Genomic DNA, 15,358 nt, shown 5'->3' on the forward strand with positions numbered 1-15,358 from the left:
TTTTATTAAGAATCACTTTTTTTCGTAAAATTAATAATAAAAGAGGTATTTGAATTAAAATAACTGAAAATAATGTTAGTTATCCATAATTTTTCAAAAAAAATTTTTTTCAATTAGAAGGATGTAATTGCATACTAGAATACAGTTTTTAATTCCAAACAACTTTTCATAATAGCAATTTTCAATATTGTGAAAAATAAAGCTACTTTACTCTTGAGTGAAATTCAAACTTTATGACATACCTCGTATAATATTCAAAAAATTTAATATTTGATGGTTAAATCTCAGGTTTTGGATCATGCAGAGCTTTTTATAAAGAATAACTTTTTTTCGTAAAATTAATAATAAAAAAGTTTTCCATATGGATACAACTTACAGGGACATACTGTATAATACATGATAAATAATACATGCTATAAAAAGGCATAGATAGTAATATAAAAATAATATGTACCATTATATTTATTTGTAAACTACCGTTTTTGAAATTCTGATAGCAAGTAGACATAAAGCAAGTGCTTTACTATTAAAAATATCCAATCATTTAGATTTATTTATAGAGATCATAATGAATATTTGGTATCATGTTTATTTCAGATGAATATTATAAGCAAAATAATACAATAATTTAAATTAAAGTATGTCAAAACTATTTAAAGAATCTAGTTGATCATTTTAAAAATTATAGTTCCCCTTCTGTGGTTCTCGGCGCTATAAGGTGCACGCCTGCAAAACTAGCATAATTCCCCTTAGGTTTTTAAAATTAGCATGTATTTTGTATAACACCAGCAGTAAAAAGCTCATTTTGGCGCCCACCAAATAGGGGCGCCCGCCTGCAGTGCAGCATCACTTGCAGGCCCGTTATCGCCGGCCCTGTGTGGCTCAATGGTAAGAGAGCCGATCTTTGGATCAAAGGGTTGTGAGTTATGAATCCCAGCTGAGCATAAAATGTTTCTTTATTAAAAATCAGTTAATAGAAATAATTTCTATCCTTGTGGGATCGGTGAAGGGACACGTTTGGTAACAATTAGCGTCTCTTTGCAAAGACAATGAAATAGACTTTACTATACAGAGTGTCCCGAAAAGATTGGTCATAAATTATACCACAGATTCTGGGATCAAAAATAGGTTGATTGAACCTGACTTATCTATATACAGGGTGTCCCGAAAAGATTGGTCATAAATTATACCACAGATTCTGGGGTCAAAAATAGGTTGATTAAACCTGACTTACCTATATACAATAGTGCACACAAAAAAAGTTACAACCCTTTGAAGTTACAAAATGAAAATGGTTTTATTTTCATATATCGAAAACTCTTAGAGATTTTTTATTGAAAATTAACATGTGGCATTCTTATGGCAGCAACATCTTAAAAAAAAATTAAAGTGAAATTTGTGCACCCCATAAAAATTTTATGGGGGTTTTGTTCCCTTAAATCCCCCCAAACTTTTGTGTACGTTCCAATTGACTTATTATTGTGGCACCATTAGCTAAACACAATGTTTTTAAAACTTTTTTGCCTCCTAGTACTTTTTCGATAAGCCAGTGTTTATCGAGATATTTTGAATATTTGTCAAATCCACCACTTATTTGTATATGGTTAAGTACGATTATCGAAACCTGTTAATAAGCTGAAAATTTATTTATAATGTATATTTTTAGGTATATTTTGAAAAAGATGCCACATCTCGATAAAACGTGACTTATCAAAAAAAGACTAAGAGGCAAAAAAGTTTTCAAAATACTGTTTTTAACTAATGGTACCACAATAATAGTTTAATTGGAACGTAGAAAAACAAAGGGGGGGTTTAAAGGAACAAAACCCCAATAAAATTTTTATGTAAACATATTAAAAAAGAAGGCGCATCTAGATAAAAACTGGCTTATCGAAAAAATACTAAGAGGCAAGAAAGTTTTAAAAACGCTGTGTTTAACTAATGGTACCACAATATTAAATTAATTGAAACGTACACAAAAGTTTGGGGGGGGGTTTGAGGAAACAAAACCCCCATAAAATTTTTATAGGGTGGAAAAATTTCACTATAATTTTGTTTTAAGATGTTCCTGCCATAAGAATGATACATGTCCATTTTCAGTAAAATATATCTAATGGTTTTCGATATATTGAAAAAAATCTATTTTCATTTTGTAACTTCAAAGGGCTGTAACTTTTTTTATGAGCACATTTGTACTGAGGTAAGTTAGGTTCAATCGAACTATTTTTGACCCCAGAATATGTGGTATAATTTATGACCAATCTTTTCGGGACACCCTGTATAATAGTGCACACAAAAAAAGTTACAGCCCTTTGAAGTTACAAAATGAAAATAGATTTTTTTTCATATATCTAAAACTCTTCGACATTTTTTATTGAAAATGGACATGTGGAATTTTTATGGCAGCAACATCTTAAAAAAAATTAAAGTGAAATTTGTGCACCCCATAAAAATTTTATGGGGGTTTTGTTCCCTTAAACCACCCCAAACTTTTGTGTACGTTCCAATTAAATTATTATTGTGACACCGTTAGTTAAACTCAATCTTTTTAAAACTTTTTTGCCTTTTAGTACGTTTTTGATAAGCCAGTATTTATCGAGATATTTTGAATATTTGTCGAATCCACCACATATTTGTATATGGTTAAGTATGATTACAGACAACTGTTAATAATCTGAAAATTTATTTATAACTTACATTTTTACGTATATTTTGAAAAAGAAGCCACATCTCGATAAAAGGTGACTTATAAAAAAAGGACTAAGAGGCAAAAAAGTTTTAAAAACACTTTGTTTAACTAATGGTACCACAATTATAGTTTAATTGGAACGTACACAAACATTTAGGGGGTTTAAAGGAACAAAACCCCCATAAAATTTTTATGTAAATATATTAAAAAAGAAGCCGCATCTCGATAAAAACTGGCTTATCGAAAAAATACTAAGAGACAAAAAAGTTTTAAAAACGTTGTCTTTAACTAACGGTACCACAATAATGAATTAATTGGAAGGTACACAAAAGTTTGGGGGGGTTTAAGGGAACAAAACTCCCGTAAAATTTTATAGAGTGGACAAATTTTACTATAATTTTGTTTTAAGATGATCCTGCCATAAGAATGATAGGTACATGTCCATTTTCAATAAAAAATCTTTAATAGTTTTCGATATATTGAAAAAAATCAATTTTCATTTTGTAACTTCAAAGGGCTATAACTTTTTTTATGAGCACATTTGTACTAAGGTAAGTTAGGTTCAACCGAACTATTTTTGACCCCAGAATATGTGGTATAATTTATGACCAATCTTTTCGGGACACCCTGTATAACAAGACATTTACTCAACACACACACTACACATTACACTATAATCTGAATGTGAAATCAACTCTATCATGCCAATGGCCAAAAAAATTACAGATATGAAAATGTTATTGAGAAAATAATTGCCCAAGTGGGAAAACTGGCAGCTGATGAACAAGGTTTTCCTTCGTTAAATATCGTGAAACGAAAATAATAACTAAAATTTTTCGATTATGAACATAGAAACGAGACATTTCAAGATCCAAAAACCGCGTTTAAAATTTTTTTTTTATAATAATTGATCAAATTAATTGAATAGTAGATTTGATACGATGTCTTATTATGATAATGTTTTGGTTTTTTCAATGATATTTTTACATTAAGTGACCATGATATTTTAAAACATTGTCTTGCTCTTCAACAAAAGATAACTGATCCAGTAAAGACGGAGGCAAAAGTAAATATTGATGCAACTGATTTATTTAGCGAGATAAAAGCTTTATAATTACTTACTTCAATTACCTAACTCATCAGATCCACTTATATTCTTCAATATATATTTGAAAATAATCTAACTTCATCTTTACCAAATATCACTGTTTCACGAAGAATCATCCTCACTTTACCGGTGTCTGTTGCTTCTGGTGAGCGATCATTTTCAAAATTAAAGTTAATTAAAAATTGTTTGAGCTGTACTATGGTACAGGAAATATTATCTGGTTTGGTAATATTATTAACCACCGAGCAAGAGCTCGTCAATAGAATTGACTTTAAAGATATTATAAACGAATTTGCTGCCGTCAAATTTAGAAAAACAATCATTTAATTCAATTTAGATTTAAGATATCGGTTTCTAGATTTATGGGCGTAGGCGCAAATTTATAATAATTGCCTATTTCAAAATGCACTTTTGAAATGAATTCAAAATTCTCACGAATCCAATGCACCAAACTGCATTAAAATCCGTCTTGCTGCGCCAAAAATCGACAGTAAGGCCTTTTTTTGTGCTTCAATGCCTCGACTAATTCTGCCAGAGATCGAGAGGTCGTGAGTTCGAATCCAGTGCAATCCTATACTTTTTTTATTTTTTTGAAAGCTGTAAGCACAAAATTAGTTTGGTGCTTAAAAAAATTAAAACAAACTGTTTAAAGTATATTTATTTTTAAGAAATCATATAATAGAAGTATAACTCCTTACGTGCGTACAAAGTACACACACATTCTTTTTTTTTTAAATGAGAATATGGGTGGTGTGCTAGCTTATTTGAAAGGTTATCCATTCTTTATTCAATAATATAAATATTAACACAATTATGTATACAACGTGGGAAAGAAAGTGCGAAGAGGTGGAAAGATACATAGGCGGATCCAAAGTAGCTGAAGCATGGAAAACGATAAAAAATATCAGAAAAGGAAACAAAGGGCAGAGTAATTTAAATTTAATAAGTACCAAAGAATGGGAAGATTACTATAAGACACTACTGAAGGAAACTAGACCCGAATTTGAGGTAAATGAACTGGACATGCAAACGAATGTAAATGAACAAGTTAGAAGAATAACTACAAAAGAAATAAAAGAAGCCTTATTAGAATCAAAAAATGGGAAAGCATCAGGACCTGGAAATATCCCCATCGAACTGATAAAATATGGACCAGACATACTGCACGAAATAATGACGGAACTCTTCAACAAATGCATGTTGCAGGGAGAAAAAATACCAGAAGACTGGAATTGTGCATACATTAGCTCGATTTACAAAAAAGGAGACAAAACGCTGTGCAAAAACTACAGAGGTATAAGTATAACCAGTGCAATGGGGAGGTTGTATTGCCTAGCATTAAAGAAAAGGGTGGAATTAGAAATTCAGGACATGGAAGAACAAAGTGGTTTTTGCGCCGGTAGATCGTGCGCAGATAACATATTCGTGATACAACAAATAATAGAGAAAAGAAGAGCAAGGAATCTGTTTACTTACCTAACATTTATTGATCTGGAAAAAGACTACAACACGGTACCTTTAAAAAACTCTTTGAAATTTTGACCACGATAGGCATAAGCGAAAATGTGCGAGCAATTCAAAATATGTATCAAAATACGAAAAGCTGTATTAAACAGGGAAAATCTATGTCGAAACGATTCCCTATTACAAAAGGTTTAAGGCAAGGGTGCTGCATATCGCTAACACTATTTAAAATATACATCCAGAAAGCTGTGGAGCAATGGAGGAAAACAGTTGCTGGGCTGGGAATAATGATTAAAGAAAACTGCTTAACAACTTTGTTTTTTGCTGATGACCAAGTAATTCTTGCCAACGATGAACATGATATGGATTATATGCTAAGAAAGTTACAGATCGAATATGAAAAATGGGGCCTATGTATGAACATGGAGAAAACGGAATATTTGAGAATAGGAGAGGAAACCGAAGATCCGGAATTAGAGTTAAGAAATATAAGGAAATGTAAGAAATATAGATACTTAGGAAGCATAATATCAGAAGAAGGAACTACAAAAAGAGACATACAGCATAGGATACAGCAAGGAAGGAAAGCAACTCGTATTTTAAATGGTCTACTATGGTCTAACAAGGTGAAGCTAAACACAAAGTTAACAATCTGCAGAACAATAATTGTGGAACCTATTATAACTTATGGAGCAGAGTGTTGGCCACTCACAGGAAAGGAAAGAAAAAATATAGAAATAGCGGAAATGGATTACTTACGTAGAGCATGCAGAGTATCTAGATTAGAACACGTACCAAATGAGGAAATAAGACGACGGACAAAGAGTTTATATTCTACGGTTGCCCATATAGAAACAAAGAAATTGCTATGGTATGGTCATTTTATGAGGATGTCAGAGGAAAGATGGCCAAAAAGAGCATTAAATTACACACCCATAAATAGAAGAAGAAGAGGAAGGCCTACAGAAACATGGAAGAAAGGCATAGAACAGTCTATGGCAGATAGAGCTATTGACGAAAACGAATGGGTGGATAGACAACGATGGCGAGCGAAATGTGGGATGCGAAGGAGACCTTAGGAACCCCACTACTTATATATATGTAGACAACGTGTCTAAATCTTTTTTTATTAAACTAATGGACACAAAAGTAGAATGCATGTAATATATTTAATTTAAAATACATTTTTCTGTTGTCAGTAAATAGAAAAAAATTAATTTGACCAATAAACATTGCTTTTCGCTTAAATTCAATGTTCAAGCTGCCATCCGTCTGCCTCTTGGTAGTTTGAACATTTAATTTAATCGAAAATCTTGAATATACCAAAAAATCGTAATTTAAAAATAAAAATTAACCTTTGGGATTATCTCCAGAATTCATTCGCGAAATAATGAATTTATTCCATTTGGCTTTGCCACTGTATAAACATAACATTAAACTCTTTCGTATGTCATATCACACTAATCTTTTTAGGACACTTACCTTCTTTTAGACGAGCGGAAGAGAGCTCTTAACTCTTAGGCTTACTTAAATTCTTGGAGCTTTTTGTAACCGTATCATGGTTTCACTGATGACGTTTTCGCTTCTAGATATCATAAGGAATAAAAATGAAACAACAAAGTTGGAAACTGGATAAGGAAATTCCTTTTTATTATTGGCGTATTTTTAAAATATATATATTGATATTTTTATCACAATTGTATAATTTTATAAATAAATAAATATATCTCATATTGGTGTATGTACAAATACTTCTTTAGGTCTTGATGATATTTTACAGCTCTATACTTATTCACAGTAGAATACGGACGAGCCTAAAATAAAAAATTTCGGATTTATTACTCGAAAAATATATTACTTATACGTATTCAGAATGGTGATGAATAAAATAATTGAAAGTGTGATAAATATGTCAACTGTCCCAAAACAAAATGAGAAAATATATCGTAACAAAAAATGACGCTGAAATAAAGTATACCCAGTGAAAGCACCGACATAGGAACATCGTATTAAAACAATTTAAAATAATTTAATAGTATGTATATTATGCAACGAGCTTTTAATTATGGTCATTTTGAAGCGAGTATGAGGGATACGAAACGAGCCGCCTAGCGGCGAGATTCGTATAGAGTACGAGCTTTATAATGATAATTAAATGCAAGTTGTATACACAATTTTTCTATGATCATTTACAACAAAAAATATATTAAAATTGATCAATTTTGTAACGCAAACAAATTAAGTAGTTTGTCAGTTTGAGAGTTTCTTTACATATTGAGAACTGTCAAAGTGTATGTATTTGACTCGCCATTGGTCATTGCGGGTGCGACACCTTTATCGCGAATGCCATATCGCGATTCTATTGGTTAAAAATCTGTGTCTTAATGAAAATCTGTATCATAATGAAGTTCATTATGATAATGAAGTTGATTATGATACAGGTAGTGAAATCATAATTGATATATTATAGGATGAGAATAGAAATAGTACATTGTTTACCGGGTAGGAAAAGCTTAACATTCCTGGACGACTGTGAAGATTGCTAAGTCGAGGCGCAACCGAGACTTAGCAACACAGAGTCCAGGAATGTGGCTTTTCCTACGAGGTAAACATACTATTTTTCCGCAAATCGTTTAAAATTCGACAGATATTGATTGATTTAAAAAAAAACGCGATAATTTTATTCCCAAATAAATGGTGCTTTGAAATTCCTAATAAAATTACTTGGGTTACTATGGAAACGTATTGAGGTTTTTTGTAGTTTTTTCTATCATTTATGTAGAACACTAACAACTGTACGGAAATATCATTTCCTTACAGTAAGGAAATGACATTTCCTTACAGTAAGGAAGTCCTGACTTTTCTTCAAGAAATTTTGACAGGAATGTCAAAATTTCCTGGCGATTTGCGGAAAAAGTATATTTTTATTGCCCTGCGTTCAATTGTGCTGCTTGATCTAAATTTCTGAGAGCTGCTTCAATTATACACTTGAACTCTTTACTTGGGTTTAGTTGGGCTGTAATGTAGCATCGCACATATTTAAAGTGAGTGACTCTCTCAATAATTTGTTGACCTATCTGTAGGGAAGCATTATTGTAAGCTTGGCGACTGAGTATCACAACGTTTGCTTTAGAAACAATTATTTTTTAGACCCATTTTTCTTCCTGTCGTGTTTGCGCAATGCAACAACTCTTAAAGGCTCTGGAAACTATCGTATAAGCGAACAACGCGTATCTAGGATTATTAGTCAGTTCACCATTGATTTTTACTCAAATATTAAAGGTATTCAACAACAGCGGGAATATAATGTATCTCGTTCTCACGCCTCTCTGATTGTAACATTCGTTGGGTAATCTACCATCGATTTATACGACTGCTTCCACTATAAGTTTTCTATAATACTTATACTTGGATCTATACCACCAATGCCTTTGTTTTTTAATATAGTTCTTTAAGTTAGTCGCGGCATTTTTGGAGAAGTACCTTTTCCTGGTAGTGTTTCATCTACGTCTCTTTCGCAATGACTTCTTATTATAATATTACGAAGAAACATTTTTGGTGTGGGGCTCATCATTAAAACTGTTTAAAACCAAATTCAACAACACGCAAGAAAGATCCATAAACTTCATCTATAAAATATCCTGTGAATGCAACAATTACTACGTGGAAAAAACTGCAAGACCACTAAATGTCAGGGTAAATGAGTATACAGAGACTTCGAGATATGCAAACATGCCTGGGACAACGAGCACAGAGTACAATCAATCAATAGCCATGAAAGAAAAATACATGAAAAACAAAAATTAAAGAAGCAGATCCTATCCTACTTAACGAAGAAAAATTTGTAGCAAATCGATCAGCAGAATGTAGCAGGCTTTTGTTGCCAATACTAAAAGAAGAAGTCAACAACAAGAATATACCAACTGGAACTACCATAGAGAAGTTAAAGAAGTAGAAGAGCAAATCATCATCAATCCCATACAAAATACGTAATATGCAAAACACAATACAAGAACATGCATCTAACCCGTCGCGTAGGCCATTAACTGCTCCCGTGCTTAATTAGGAAAACAACAGTTTTTTTGCAAAAATTATTCTTTATTCATCAAAATAACCTCCTTTAACGGCGATAATTCCAACGCTTTTCTAATTTTTTGATGCTGTCCTTGGAAAACTATTTATCTTTGTCTTCGAAATAGGCTTCAGCTTCGGTGATTACTCCCTCATCGAAGCGATATCTCTTGCCACGGAGCATCTTTTTAAGATCTGAAAAAAGTTATTAACTCTGGGAGCCAGATCTGGATTATACGTTGGGTGCGGAATTCCCAATTCGTTCATTATTGCCATCGTTTTCATCGACTTGTAACACGGTGCATTGTCTTGATGAAACAACATTTTTTTCTTCAACAAACAAGACCTTTTATTTGTGACTTTGCTCTTCAAATTCTCCAATAAACCAATATAGTAGTCACTGTTAATTGTTTTTCCATGTTTTAAATAGTCAATGAAAATAATTTCTTGCGAGTCCCAGAGGCCATAAACTTGCCAGCGGTTTATTGCGTCTTTGGTCGCTATGGACGGTTTTCTCCGGGTGCTTTTCACTCAGATGACTATCGATTTGATTCCGGACTGATGTAACGGAATTATACAGCGCCGGAAGTGGAACAGCGCCGAGATTCATCAATTCGTTGTGGTTTTTGCTCTGGTGTGAGAAAACGCGGCACCCATTTGCAAAACAGCTTTCTATTATCTAAATGTTTATGTATAATAGCCAAAATGCTGCGCTTTAATAACTTTAGTTTGTGACATATCTCCTGCAACTTCACTTTGCGTTTTCCATATTAATTTTCAGTATTTTTTCGATGCTTTCGGCAATAACTGCATCATTTGGCCTTACGGATCGCTCAGCATCATTAATGTCGCTACGACCGGCTTTGAATTAAGCACACCATCGATTAACTGTTGAAATCGATAGAGTATAGCCCCGATAACACTTGGACTAATTATTGCTTAGTTTGGACGGTATTTTTTTCCCATTTCCATTGGACGAAATTGCTTGGAATCTATTGTTTATTAAGTCACAAAAGTAGTTCGTAAAATAACAACTCTAATGACATTGTAACATTTTTTTTATAAAAATATTAGTAAATAATTAGTATGCCTTTTAGATTAATTATAAATCCCTTTACAAGCAACAATGTTACGCCCATGGCCTAACTGCCCTGGTTATTTTTCTGTCGGAATGACAATCGAAATTAGTTATAACGGGTCTGGGTGGTCACAGTTGTAAACGTTACCGTTTTCTTATTGCAGTCTTGTCAAAACAGGCTGTTTTGAAAATAGACTAGAGCACTTGGCTATTGTTAACATTTTTCGGACGTAGCGAAATAACTGTTAAAGACCGCTCAACAAGTTCACTACTAAAATTCCGTTAGGTACCCTATTCAAAACGGGGATGTTTATTGCCATATTTTATATCTATTTTCCAATGTATATTGACATATTTTGAGAGTGGATATATCCCCACTTTTTAGAGTAAAAACGTCGAAAAGATTGCGAATAGGAAAGGACTTGGTGGCGGAGTATCTTCGAGTGCAGACGTGTCTGTCTCTTATCTAATATCTTACCTGCAATATATCTTGGGAGTGAGAAGTCACTCTATTATCTTATCTGAGTGTAAATCCACTCTACCATCGTCCTGATTTAGATCTAACATCCGATTAGATCCCAAATCACAATATAAGTAACTTCAGTGCTTGATTACTAGTTAAAGTAAAGTTAGATTCAGAGCAATGTAAGAGGCAACATCATAGTAATTACTCTGTCTTAATTATACTACCTACAACTATCTCCAAAAGTAGAGCAATCTACGGGCTATCTACCTCAAACCTTTCTTCATCTTTGGTTAAGGTTAACCACCGATGTAATCTAGTTCACTAAAGGACAGCGATTTCATGAATAGAACTTTTTAATCATTAAATAAGAACTTCTCATTCCCAAACATTAATTACAAACATTCACTATTTAATTACAAGCTGTCCGATGGCTTATTTTATAAAACAGCGTGCGGGTGGTTTTTGAATTTTGAACTATAAACTTTTGTTAACTTTGTATGCTTTGCATTTAATTTTATTATATAACTGTTCTTTATATTTTCTATCCATCGTTAAATTTGTAATATTAGTTATCTCGAGATAAGCCCTAAACAGCAAAGAGATTTTTTATGATAGATGCTTGATTGAATTTTTTTAATTAATGACCAGGCTCTCTTTACTGTGCTTTTAATTGTGCATGATTTTACCATGTGATACTTGTATTTCTTTTATAATATTTATTGTTTATTTCTACATGTATCCAACCACACATTAATTGTTAGTGCAGTTTTGATTTGTGTATATAGTTTCCTGTTTATTACTTGTTTTTGGGGATTCACCCTTCTGGTGAACCATTTGCTCAATACATTGGTTTTTGCTTATTTCATGATTTTTATTTATCTACTCCTAATAAGTTTCCTGATAAGAGATTACCCCTAAATATTTGCTAAGTAACATAACCTATCACTATTTATCTTCGACCAGGAGAAATCTCACGCAGAATAAGTTTTGTAGGTAAGTATCTGGACGACTGTCACCGAATATGTTTATTATTTCTTTATGTTGTTCTGAAGCTATTTCCTTGTGGCATTTTTATGATTAATTATTTATATGGGAAATAAGCCACAATTAAAATGAAAAAATAATTTTATTAACGTTTCGACGCCCAAATCGGGTGCCGTTGTCAAAATACAAAATATTACTAAAATAAACTAAAGTGTTGTTGCTAAGCAAAAAAAATTCTTCTAATAATTTATTTAATCTCACTCATTTATATTGGCAATTCAGACATATATTATACATTTTAAAGTAGAAGACTTTAAAATGATATTGCCAATATTTATGAGTTGCGTTCCTGGGACGACTTACTGAAAGATAGTTCATTCGATTACATGAAATTAACCCCAACTCAAGAATATCCGTCATAAAAAATTATAGCATATGATATGTCTTTAAAAAGACAACCAAATGCAACGACAGTAAAATTCTCGCGTTAGAGACTTCATAGTAAATCACAAGGGAAAACCAGGAAAAACCTGTGATACTATCCCGACATCGTAAGTATTTGGTCTTACATTAATTTACTCTCAAAAAATAATACCAAATTCTGACTTGTAACATGTTTAATTATAAATAATATTAATAATACTAGATATATAAGTAATACTAAAATATAAAATATGTACTAGCTCGATATTATTGACTTACTAATCTTGGTATTTTCTTTCTATTGACTTCCTCTTTCAGTATGGGTAACCACATCCTACTGCATTCTACCGAGGAATTTGCGACACAATTGGTTTCATTTAGCATAATTAGAGCCGCTTCTTTGATTTTTTTTTTTATGACGGATATTCTTGAGTTGGGGTTAATTTCATGTAATCGAATGAACTATCTTTCAGTAAGTCGTCCCAGGAACGCAACTCATAAATATTGGCAATATCATTTTAAAGTCTTCTACTTTAAAATGTATAATATATGTCTGAATTGCCAATATAAATGAGTGAGATTAAATAAATTATTAGAAGAATTTTTTTTTTTTGCTTAGCAACAACACTTTAGTTTATTTTAGTAATATTTTGTATTTTGACAACGGCACCCGATTTGGGCGTCGAAACGTTAATAAAATTATTTTTTCATTTTAATTGTGGCTTATTTCCCATATAAATAATTAATTATTTCTTTATGTAGTGGTTGACATTTATTTTTTACTAATAAACTGTTCATATCTTTTCTGATATTTTGTTTCAGAACCTAATTATCTTTCCTTACCTGTTTTCGTCTCTGAGGTTTCTTAATTTTCCCCTTGTAACCCCAAAAAGTTAAATGGCGCTCTGTATCTCTTTTCTTTCGTATGGTAATTTTACCTATCTATCTTTTTATCTGTTTCTCTCTTTTCTCTAATCTACTGTCTCTTGTCTTATTTTTACCTATTTCTTCTATTGGACCCATTCCACGTCCCAAAAGCTAGTTTCGAACCCACGACTCGCTTTCCACCAACCATCTGGCTGCCGTTCGCAGTGTCTCCATTGGTGACCTTTCTAGCACCATCCAAAAAAAAGGTTTCCGAGGTTACAACATAAACTTTTTGACAGTATACTTTTAAAGATTAGGACTACTAAAATTACAAATGGAAAATTCATTAGTGTTCCCATCTCACGGTTAGGCCCGGGACTTACTGACAAAAACGGTTAGAATTTGATATCCCTAGTGTATATAATCACCCCCAAAAATATTTTTCCAACCACACATTTGCTGCGATTTATAAGATCTATGCGAAGTGTGTCAATTTTTGAAAATGACTACATAATTAAAAATGTAAATTTTATTATACCAATAATTGTGGCTCAATTTCATATAAATATAATACTTAAATTATTAGACATGCTACAATAAAGCAGTTTCAGAACCTTGTGAAAATAAAAATATTGTACCTACAATACAATCGACAACATGGCCATGTCAGGCCATGTTGTTGCGGAATGTGTGGGCTCCAAAATCATATGGGAGTGCATGCATTTCGTTGCATCATGCTATGGTACGCTGGACAAGCCATACAGTCTGTAGTCAACACTCTGATGTATGAGCGGGAACAAAAGGTGAAAAATACTTATACTCTCATGAGTCGCATCTGGCGAGTCATGAAGGCCTTCACATTTTACTCTATTTCAACTTGTCTTGAGTAAAATTTCTTTAATCTTTGCTATCGGCCTCACTTGGCCAATTCTTACTTTTTCCGACCCCGAATGGCTATTAGGTTTCCGAGGGCAGACGGGTCACTATTTTCTACTTCTATCACTTCTTCTATCAATACTTCTCACCGAATGATTGCCGGTATAAGCAATCCCCCACTTACTGACCAACGGCTTCGGGCGGATTAGTTGGTGAGTGGTAGGGCACTCTGTTGTCCTGAGACCGGGAAATCGGTCTCAAAGGCGGAGGAACCAGGAAATGGTCAACGGCATCAGGATGTAGAAGGGCAGGAGAAACCACTACATTAAAGATCTTTGTGGATATCTCTAGTACAGCTTCCCATGACAGATAAGGAGACTATACATACATTTAATGATCATGGACTTCGGAATCCAAGATCCGGCAGGGGAGGAAGATCACAACCAGACCACGGGGCCTCTCAGGTCGTCAACACACGAAAACCCCGTGTCGTGGAAATCCACAAGATAGCTACGTGGAACGTAACAACTATGTTTGAAGGTGCGAAATTACAAAATATTCAGCTAGAAATGGCCAGACTAGACATTCCTATCCTAGGTATATGCGAGACGAAATGGCTAGGGTCAAACATATTTGAGAGTAATGGATACATTGTATACCACTCGGGAAAGGCAGAAGGACCCAGACGTAACGGAGTCGCAATCATTGTCAAAGAAGAAATTCGTAACTGTATCCGAAATTTCGTCCCCTTCAATGATCGTATCATGATGATTCAGCTGCAAAATAAACTACTGAATATTAATATAATACAAGTCTATGCGCCAACTGATGACAAACCAGATGAAGAAATTGAGCAATTCTACAGCCAAATTAAACAAATTCTCCAGAGCACAAAAAACATGAAGCTACAATTATTATGGGAGACTTCAACTCAAAAGTTGGTGCCGAAATCACACAAGATATAACCGGAAAGTATGGACTTGGAGAAAGGAACGAAAGAGGGCAAAGACTAATACAGTTCTGCCAAGAAGAGAAATGCATTATAGCAAATACTTTGTTTCAGCAACGTAAAAGACGACTATATACCTGGAAATCTCCAGCTGATCAAGAGGGAAAGATAGTCAGAAATCAAATTGACCACATTATCATTAATAGAAGATTTAGAAACAGTATTACATCTGCAAAAACATACCCAAGTGCAGACGCAGCAACTAACCATAATCTGCTCTGTGCTGGATTCAAACTAAAACTAAAAAGAATAAAAGCCCCCACAACAGGTGGGGTAAGATTAAAAAACAGTTAGAAAGATCTGAACAAGAAAATATCGGTCAA

The 15,358-nt window shown here is 33.2% G+C and overlaps 1 protein-coding gene across 1 annotated transcript in view; it reads right to left on the minus strand.

Moving 5' to 3' along the window:
• Positions 1-6,882: 6,882 nt before the first annotated feature.
• The window catches only part of LOC114343904 (uncharacterized), an 80,802-nt gene continuing 72,326 nt past the window's right edge, over positions 6,883-15,358 (minus strand). The window contains exon 8 of the mRNA XM_028294754.2: positions 6,883-7,075. Within this exon, the coding sequence (XP_028150555.1) occupies positions 7,050-7,075 (26 nt within the window). The 3' untranslated portion in view covers positions 6,883-7,049. The remainder of the gene's footprint in view (positions 7,076-15,358) is intronic.

This window comes from Diabrotica virgifera, chromosome 2 (assembly GCF_917563875.1).
Source record: "Diabrotica virgifera virgifera chromosome 2, PGI_DIABVI_V3a".
Classification (NCBI taxonomy): Eukaryota; Metazoa; Arthropoda; class Insecta; order Coleoptera; family Chrysomelidae; genus Diabrotica; species Diabrotica virgifera.